Source organism: Empidonax traillii, unplaced genomic scaffold, assembly GCF_003031625.1.
Source record: "Empidonax traillii isolate 1590-97213 ecotype Southwest subspecies unplaced genomic scaffold, ASM303162v1 scaffold14:size4059594, whole genome shotgun sequence".
NCBI lineage: Eukaryota > Metazoa > Chordata > Aves > Passeriformes > Tyrannidae > Empidonax > Empidonax traillii.
Genome location: NW_020955207.1, coordinates 156,105 through 166,294, shown reverse-complemented (window position 1 = coordinate 166,294; position 10,190 = coordinate 156,105). Strand labels below are relative to the sequence as shown.

General features: G+C 39.3%; 1 protein-coding gene across 4 annotated transcripts in view; it reads right to left on the bottom strand.

Moving 5' to 3' along the window:
- Positions 1 to 10,190, bottom strand: part of FBXL2 (F-box and leucine rich repeat protein 2) — a 52,047-nt gene that overhangs the window by 9,086 nt on the left and 32,771 nt on the right. For 3 of the 4 annotated variants that reach the window (XM_027891580.1, XM_027891570.1, XM_027891587.1), the window contains exons 5-10: positions 9,924 to 10,018; positions 6,922 to 6,990; positions 6,740 to 6,835; positions 6,305 to 6,431; positions 6,035 to 6,109; positions 2,658 to 2,788 (exon numbers count right to left, since the gene is read on the bottom strand). In XM_027891580.1, the coding sequence (XP_027747381.1) occupies positions 2,658 to 2,788; positions 6,035 to 6,109; positions 6,305 to 6,431; positions 6,740 to 6,835; positions 6,922 to 6,990; positions 9,924 to 10,018 (593 nt within the window). Of the gene's footprint in view, positions 1 to 2,657; positions 2,789 to 6,034; positions 6,110 to 6,304; positions 6,432 to 6,739; positions 6,855 to 6,921; positions 6,991 to 9,923; positions 10,019 to 10,190 lie in introns of those variants that run through there. The other variant, XM_027891596.1, reaches the window with a different exon arrangement.

Below are 10,190 nucleotides of genomic sequence, written 5' to 3'. Positions count from 1 at the left end.
GCCTATCATAAAATACCCTCAGCTACCCTGAAAATTAGCAAGGATACCAACTAGGAAGGAAAAAAACTCACCACCACACAGATGATTGAGGTCACATTTGTTACCCTTCTAACTCCTTTCATCAATTACTTGCTACGTCTGACTTTAAAGGGAGGTGGGGGAGAGTGACAACCACAACATGCAAAATAGCGAAGATGCTACTTACTGCCCATCTGGCTGAAAATACAGAAACAGAGGAATAAGAAAGCAAAGGACAACAGCTCTAGCTTTCCCGAAACTGGGTATGCAGCTAGTCTGGGGAGCAGAATGGGGAGTGAGCTGTATGTACACATGCTGTATCAATAAGGCCCCAGTATGAAAAAGACAGGTGGGAAGGCACTGGGCATCACGAACATTAGCAAAATTCTAATTTTTGCTTTTGTTTTAGTGATTGTACCTAAATACAGAGAGCTCTTCTTTTCTCCTGGTACAGCTGACATGTGTTTCCCATCTAATGATTTATGACAAAATTCCTAATCACAGCAGCTGATGAGGCAAAAGGATATCCAAGAGCAGATTTCCCACCCTCACAAAGCAATGTTCAGACAGACCTCACAGCTGAATTTATTGTCTACAGATGTCTTTTGGGCACACCTGGAGTGTCTCTGAACACAGCACCTCCCTATTCCTGTTGAATTAGCAGCAGGTGGGGTTAAAAGGAATAGGATCCTAATTTTCCCAGCCCCACCCCAAAGACATTAATGGTTCACCGCTGCTCTTCTTGGTAAGTCTCACCAAAACATCTCCCAGTACACTAAATGATGCTAACAAAGAAAAAAAGAGAAGGTATCGACCACCTAAAAGAGCAGAGAGAGAGGGATGAGAAGACACCTTTATCTTGATGTGAGATAAGAAATACAGCTGAAGGGTCAGCTGAAAGGTTTCTCTCCAACGAGACAGCATTTGTGAGTGCTAAGAGCTGCAGAACACAGCAGTGTCATGGAAAGCAGCCATAGCAGGACGTCCAAGACCCAGAAATGAAGTGAGAGTAGCACAGCACAGAAAATACTGAAAGGTTTCTAGCAGGGCCAGCATGTCCAACAGAGGCAGCAGTTTTCTTTCATACTCAACCACAAAATATTCAGAAGAGATGAGACAGTGTGGCTTTACATCTCCCTTTCATTTGCACCATAATTTTTATCAGGCACTTTGCATACACAATCCCAAAACTCTGCATGTAGCCAGCTGTATCATCTGTCCTTCCAACACGCACTAATCCTCGGCAGTAAACACTGCAAAGGGTCATTTTTTTTTCCTTAGGCTGTTCCTCATTACAGCAGAAGAGCGGCAGACGCCTTCCCCCTCGTGGCACAGACAGGGGCTAACAGTTTACCTACCAAAGTCAAAACAATTCCTGCTGCAGTTGTATTGCCCTTGGAAAGAATTGCAGGGCTAATAGCACTTTAGAGCTCCTTTCATTTCCAATCTGAGCCATGAATTGAGAGAACAAGAGAAACAGTGGGAAAAGACCAGTAATAACAGCACAGCTTTCCAAGCAACACAATTCAGTGTGTCAGAAGACTCTTAAGCCCCTACCACTGGCACACAAAAGCTCTGTAAGTATGAACAGTTACATGAAGGGGACTGTCACTCTGGAATTGCCTTAAGGACAGGTTTTCTACAGTAACAAAAGCTCTTTTTCGCTCTGTCAGCTAAAGGAACACAGTGTGTCAGCATATTGCACACTGGCATTTGAATGCAGCTTCCCCTGATTTCAACAGTCTACACTTTTCCTCCACCTGTGAATGAAGTTCCCACTCCTGCACGTTCCTGTCATAAATGAAAATTTAGTGTGATCCAAAAATCTTATCCTTTGATTTAATTTGCACTAAAATGAGACCTTCTGAGAAGTATTAAATGCCTCTACACACAGAGAGAGCTCTTGCAATGCAGCCTCCTTATAAAAGTCGAAGCTGTCTGCACCTCTGAGAACTCCACCACAACAAATACGTTAGCACAAACTACACCGATGTAAAAGTTTATATTATTTTTAACTGATCAGCCCATATCGCTCAAAACAGATCTCATAAATATCAGTCCTCAATGTTTGCAAAGACATTAGCACACCCCGTATCAGAAGTTCAAGAACACCCAAGATGTATTACAGAGCCCATTAGAACACATTTGTATAAAATCTGTAAGTAAAATACTCAGATATGATTAAGCTTTTTTTTTTTTTAAAGACAAACAGCTGCAGAAAGCCACATCAGAGTACAAACATCACAAGACACAACACATCTACAGATATTTTTACCTTTTAAAAAAATAATGGGCTTTATATCTTCTTTTCTTCTGGCTTGTAATTAGTACCTAAAATATTTAGCTAGAAGCACAGAATTGAACTGCTAGGTTCAGCATGTTTTATTTGTCATATATTAACTCTTGTTTTTCCAACACACAGTGAACTACATTAATATGTTAGCTACAGAGGACCAGCCCTTGAGAGATTATATTCTAAGCTGGTACTTCTAACATAATGTCTGGACTGCAAAGGTAATGCAAACAACACAGAGCTAAATCAAGCCTGTGGACATCAGCTCATTATCCTCAGAAGTGAATTTCCTAGCTGAGGCCAGTAACAACATGACATACTTACAACACGCTCACGACATACTCACTTCAGCCTTGGACAGTTCAGACCAAGTGCTGTGAGAGAAGCATCTGTAAGGTTGCTACAGCCTGAAACACAGAGTGACTGGAGTCTATGGCATCCTCTACAGATTTTTACAATGCCTTCATCTGAAATTTGCTGCAACACAGAAGAAGGGTGAAGTTACTTCATTATGAAGTGATCAGGTAAGATTACACAGCAATAACAGCACAGCTTTTACTGGTAATCAACACACATTACTGAACTGCTGTTGTCATGCTGTAGCTAAACCAAGGCAACCCAGACTTTCAACCAAAAAATACCGTCGTGAAACCACGTACAGTAATACTGAAGATAATCAACACACACAATTCCTACTTATCTACGTATTTTTCCAGGACCTCAAATCCTACTCAAAGGCAGTTTGAAGCACAGAGGGAGAGTTGTTTGTTGCTGTCTTCCTTTTTCACTTTCCTTTTGTTTTATAATTTTTCACATCTCTTTTTTTTTTTAATTGTGTTTGCTTCCTATTTGTTTATGGAGTCCAGACCTTCCATTCTGGTGACTGTGTAAATTCAGGAACAGTGTAAAAGAGAGCTTAAAGCCTGACAGCAGGAGAAATAACTACCTACTCTGCACTGGTGCAGGAGGACCCAAGGGCAAAAATCCTTCACCTTCAGATAATTTTTGAAGCAAGAGCTACAGATAATTTTTGAAGCAAGAGCTACAGGTAAACAATTAAACCTCCATTCTTCACAGGTTTGCCCTACCCTATGCAGTTGCCTTTAGATGAAAGATTTAACTCAAACAAGGTTTTTCATTTCTCAAAATTGCTTTGTACTAGATATTTTGAAAAGAGTAACTGTACTTTTGGAATATGAATAAAAAAGTTCTCTCTCTGAGAGTGTAAGAAATGGCCCCATCGCAGATGCACACAAAACAGCAACAGGAACTAGATTACTGGGGGGGGGTGTGCAAATATTATTTTGTTTACAAATCTTCTATTCTGGAAGAAGTTTTCTCTCCTCTTCTCACTCCTAATGCCGTGATTTTAACTCTTCTGCTGTATGACTGATCCTTTACGGCGAAACAGGTTTTTTTACTTCCTGGCTCTATATTACTCCTACAATAGTAACAAACACTTCTACTGTATTTTTAATGGGAAATACACATTCCTTTTAGAAGCCACTCATATAATTATGCTAATACAACTGTGGCATATTTCTGAGGCTATTACCACAAACATCACCTTTCACAGACGAAAACAGGATGAGAAATAGCAGTAGCTCAGCACAAGGAGAGACTACCTTATGCTCCCTCCCCCAACTCAGCACTTTTTAATATCAGAAGTTTAGATTTACAACTTGTTCTGTCAAATTAAATTTTTATAGACAGAAAACTAGAAAACTCGTATTCCTTTTGTAGATACAGAAGGATTGGCATTATCTACAGGTAAGAAGGAAAGTTTTGGTTTTTTTTTTTTTAATAAAAATCCAGCATCGATTAAGTATTTCTGATTTTGTTTCTCCAAAAACATGTTATTTTCTGGAACTGTTTCATTTCCTTTGAGAGATAGTCATGACGCTATTATTGGGAAAAGGAACTATTCTGGAGGTAAGTACTATGTAAATTTTATGCTGCTGTTGGAGATGTACAAAGCCCTCAACTTATACATGAAAACTTTCCATTCTGAAATTGCTTGTGATTTCAATGCCTACATCACTCTCAGGAAAGTGCTAAAAAAAAAATGCCTGCAAGTCCCCAGTTTCTAAAATCTGGTACCTTTAAAAAGTGCAGTTTCCAGAGGTAATATCAGTTCATTTCATAGCTGCTGGTGCTGGCCTGGCATTTTACAAGGTCCATAAAACACAGCCACTGGAATCACAGTGTGGATCGTATAGAGCACAAGGAGACCCACTGTGCAAAAATCAGTGCTAGCCTTTGATCATAAGGAGCCTGGCTGTTTGTGGAAAAGTGCTTCTAAGCCATAGCAAACAGGACACATCTCCAGTGAAATAAAGCTTTTCAGCACAGGCAACTAGGTAGGACTATCAACTCAAAAAATTCAAAGGTAAAAATCCTTTCACTCAGGAGGCTTTTTTTGCTTGTACTACATGACAAAAGACATCCTGGCCAAGGGAAAACTCTGGTGCACTTCTATGCCAATGCCTCTTTTAAGCAGGAGATAGAGTAACTGATTATAATCAGACCTCTTGAGAGCCTTCCACAAAAATAATCAGAAAAGGCTGGCCTTTTCATTCTTCATTACTCTCAGGTAAAACACAACAGAAAAAGAACTCTGGAGAAGGAGGACTGCAGAAAGAGGAGTGAAAGGGGAGGAAATTACATACTGACTTTATTTAAGTGTGTTTCTGACCAAATGAAGTAACTCCCTTTCATTTTCATTATCTTTAGGTACCCAACTTCAGTGGCCACCTAAATTCAGACTGAAGAAAATCGGAAAAATTCCCTTTCACTAAACACCCGGGTGCACGGAAGCTCAAGCTTTGTATTCATATTGTTCTTCATTTCCGCAATTTTTAATGTAATTTTTAATAATCCCCGACACTCAACAATGATCAACACTTTAAAGAAATCCCTTAGGTCAAAAAGTTTTCATCCAATCTTAACAAAAGATGTTCCCATGCCACATTCATTTGGGAATAATCCACAACACAGATTTGAAAGTTTTAGCAGAATTTTACAACACCTTCTAGCAATAAAGCCAGAAAATTTTCAAAAAACAAACGAACAAAAATCTAAATTCATTATTCAAATTTGCATGACTGAAACACTGAAATTCTAATTTATTTCAGTATTTTCTAAGGCTTATTTGCAGGCAAAAAATTACTTAAATGTATTTAAAATCTAAAAGAAAGTCTTTCCCATTCCTTAAAAATCCCATGAGAAACAACAAAAAAACCAGAGCAAATCTCATTTGTGTTCTCTAAGTAAAATTAAAAGTACATGAATGATTCCTAGTCATTTCATTACAAATGAATGTGTTTTTCCACTAATATTGAAAAAGCATGCCCTTCTGCTACTTTGAGGGCTCTGAACCATCTTCAGTTCTGATGCCATTACATTTTACCCTCAATTAGGTAGCCCAGAACATGACTTTTGCTCAATTAGAAGCCTTAGAATTATGAGTAGACCAAGATGTTACACAGTTCACAATAATTGAATGAATGCAGTTAATTCTTACTCTAGAGCTTCCCACAGTTACAGATGTAATGAGGGGGAAAAAAAAACAATCCAAGTCCACACTCAGCTGTAGAAACACCCAGCTCATTTACGACCTCCATTCCACACAAAATTCTATAAACTGCGGAAATGTACTATTTGACTGATTTAACTGGTTTCTGATTCTTAGAGAATGTATCTTTCAAAGTTTCAAATACTTACTGTACAGGATTGCAAATTCAGGATTACAAGTTCATGACAGTGATTCTGAATGTGTTTCAGTGCTTCATCTTCTAACTGTATTTAGTAATTAAATCAGACATAGGAAAAGAAACAAGAAATTAAAAGCACAGCAATGCAGCCCAAAGAATGCACACATCTTGCGATATTGAACAAAATAATAAAACAAAAACAGTATTTTTTAATTCATGGAGATTTCAAAAACCCAAAATAAAATTTTATTCCTAAAGGATCACCCAAGCAATTATGTACCTGTGTGCAACCTCTAAGAAATAGAGCTTTTAGTCCACTACACCCTTTCACCAGTGCTTCAATACCATCCTTCGTAATCTGATCACACCAGGAAAGATTCAAATGTTCCAGATTTCTGCAACCCTCACTGGGAGAATTAAAAAAATACATAAAGTTAAATCCAGCCTTCAAATAGTCATAACAGTGGGAAACCCAAATTAAATACACTGTTAGAAATTAATGATAGCCAGTGGACTGTGCCAGGCCTCCACAGAAAAGTCATGAGAAAAGACCACACACAAACACCACAGTCTACACCCAAGAAGTCCTGGATATATAATACAGTCAGTGCTGATTCACAGTATTAAGGTTCAGCACCAATTTTTTAAACTTTATTAAATGCCGAACAGCTCTTTAAGCACTTTTGTTTAGCACAAAACACTGAAAACTTCTTACCTCAAGCCTTTCAAAGAGCTGTTTGTGATGGCTACGCAAGATGTCAGATCCAGATGTTTCAGCTTGGAACAGAATCTGCTAAGACTGTAACACGTGCTGCAAAACAGCAGACACACTAAAAATACCTTCAGCTACTTCTTTTTCCGAATTTTCCCATCCATCAAAAAACCTCTTTGACTTACCTGTCAGTGATTTTTGTGCACCCATTTAAGTTTAAGTGTTCGATGTTTCTGCAGTTCTGTGCAAAGGTCCTAAAACAGCAACAAAAAGCTGAATTAACGTAATGTTACAAGTGGTGACACAGTCACTAGAGAGCGCTCCTGTCCTGCACCTCCCTCCACCTCCGTCAAAAAGCTTCATCTTCAAGTCACAGACTAATTACAAAGTATTCCTCAAATACACCTATCCTAGTGGTTGTTTTTTCCTTTTCCTACTGCAAGTTTCTGTCTTAGGCAAGTGTTGTTTCTCTCTCAAACACCACTTGGGTGAGGCGGCTGTTTCTGTCAAATACAAGCCAGAACCGCCTCGCTTCAAATGCCGTAACTAAAAACACAAAGGGCATAAGCAGAAAGGTTTAAATATCACATTAGTTAAACATTAAGCTTCTGGGGAGAGATTTTGCACATGTCATTACTGAAGCCTTTGTACGTCTTATTAAGGAGCTTGTTCCCACAGCAAATGAAAAGGGACAAACCTGGCACAATACAGAAATATTGGACTACCACTGGAAAGCCCTGTGGGGCTGCAAATTGCTTATTTATTATTTTCAAAATTAAAATGCATCAGTGTGCACTACTGGGTATGAACTTAAGGATGATTGGAGCTGTTATACTGCTGAGACTCTGTATGTACTAATTACCCTGAAGAAATACATAAACTTTCTTTTCATCTCTGCAGAGTAATATTTACAGCTGTGTTGCATTTCAGAGCTCTGTTTTTATGCCCATGTTCCCTTCAACTGCATGGATTTTGTTGGCAGGGGCGGAGGAAACACATAAAACCAGTTTTGTCTGGAGGCTTGCCCTGGTTAACAGATCTGACTACACACTCAGCTGGTAACAACTTCCTGGCTCTCCAGAGAGGATTGAAAACAATGGAGAAAAACCCAGCAAGCAGTTAAGACTGCAAGAGTTTCCACTTTAATTCTCAAACCAGTTATTCCGAAATTCATGTAGTGGAGGGAGATTTACAATTAAGATACTCTTCAAATCACTGGGAAAGATGTTACGCTCTGGAAGAACAGCAAACTGCCCCTGAGACTCAAGCATGGGGCATGTCCCTAAAAAGCTGTCACAAACATTCAGTTGTTACATAGCCAGTACCTACATCAGCAATTGGCTATTTGACACAAAAAGTTGATGCAGAAGAAGGATAAATAGTATCACCCACAAAACTAACAGATCTGGAAACAACTCAACACAAATAGCCTTATAGGAAAACTCACTTTTGGAACAAGTATCTGAAAATTAATGCCACCCTTCTCACGCTAATGTTTTGAAAGTCTTAAAAATCATGCACTGATTGTTCATTTGTTAATTTCAATATAATCTGCTTATATGTCAGAGGTGAAGCATCTGCTTTTGCAAAGTGTCTTAGACACCACTCTCTGCACCAGCTGGTTGTTAAGGATGCACTCGGGAACACTGGTCACACTCTGGAGGCTGCTCTCAGCTAAGCCTGTCCTGTTACCTGCTGGCATGACCAGCTGTATCATCCCTACAATGTACACATGCTATGCACTGAACTGATGAATACTTATTCTAAGCATCTGCTTACTAAATAAATAACTATTTTCAAATATCTCATCTCCAAAATAGAATCAATCAAAGGATTTTTGGTCCTATTCACAACTCTCGCTGCAATCTCCTAGCCCTTAACTTCCCAGAAACCACAGCTGAAAGCCTAAACTAAGTGTGAAAATGGAATTATGGGCAAAAAACTATCATCTACCATCCTGACCCTTTCCTCCTACACCTTTCTCAGTGCCTTTCCTGCTAGCTCCTCGCCATGGTACTTGCTACCGCTCAGGTCCTGCCACCCCCCTCTCTTCCACTTCTGCCACTGCATTCCCTACTGACATAAGGACCGTCTCTGAATGCTCTGGGAACTTGAAAGAGCACTGCCGAAAGTTAACTCTGGTTGAGACTAACTCTTCTTTAATAGCAGTTGCCAGTAATCTGGGAGAGGCAACAATATGCACTTGCCCATGAGGAGGCAAGACTGCCTGAGGGTGGAGACACCAGGGAGCAGTTCGGGAGACGGCCCAGAGGCAGGGAAAGCTCTGGGGAAATCTTCGGGTTTGAAGCCAGGATGCCCATTTGGGTCACTAAAGCAATCACTGCTTAACTAGTTGCTGCATGACTCTAGACACAACAATCAATGATTTAGGACTTATTTATAAATTTCAGCAATAGCTAAAGGTCACTAGCTTAATGCTCACTGCTTAACAAAATCTTTGTGCATATATTTTACACTCCAAACCTTCCTCCAAAAATTCTTTGAGCCCTAAAGCATCGGTGGCTTAATGACCCTTCAGCTGGAAATGGGATCTTCGTGTTTAAATACTCAGAGAAATGTCCAAAGGAACCTGGCTAAACAGGTTGCATTAGAAAAAGCTCATAGAGATTCAAACAAACTTGTGGGAACAAACTGCACAGTTCAGTTTATATACTGTGTGAAATGAAGGGCCACTGTCACTACTTAGAGTCCCCCAAGCTGTTCCTGTTGCCTGCCTATTCTTATATTAGAGCAACAAGAATATCCCAGATCTTTCCCGATTTTGTAGGCACTCAATTGCATTGAGTCTACTGTCTTCATTCTCTGTCCCATTGCTACGGTCACCTCTTGTCCAGACTAGATGATAAACTATAAAATGACCACTAATCTGGATTCTCTGACTATTGTAGGATACCACCGTATAGTCCTGAAAATGGAGCAATATCAACATAATCCTAAGGAAAGAAAAAGACACATTTCTGAAAAGCACAGCTCTCATTTCTTAGCTCATTTCCAGAAAATAACTGTAGCTATATTTTGATCTCAAAATGACATCTCATTTAGCCATTATTAAGGTACTTAGTACTTAAATTTGGTCATCAGTCAGTACTCAGAAATTCAAACAAATGTAACAGTAATTGCTTTTGGTCTGGACATTAGGAAATAAATGACTGAGGATTTTACTTACTTTAAAGAGGAGTCTCCAACACCAAGACATCCTCTCAGACTAAGTTGTCTCAGGAACCCTCCACACCTTTTGGATATATTTTCCACAACACGACCCTTAAACCAAATAAAAGGAAGACTTTGTTGAGTCCTAGTCTGACAAAACATTCTCACCAAGTTTAAAATGCTGGGAATTAAAACCAGACTCACCTATACCCCACCAGAAACTGCATCTCTTTGAATTTCTTTTGCTACTTCAAGAAAAAGCAGTTACCTGTTGCGAATCTCC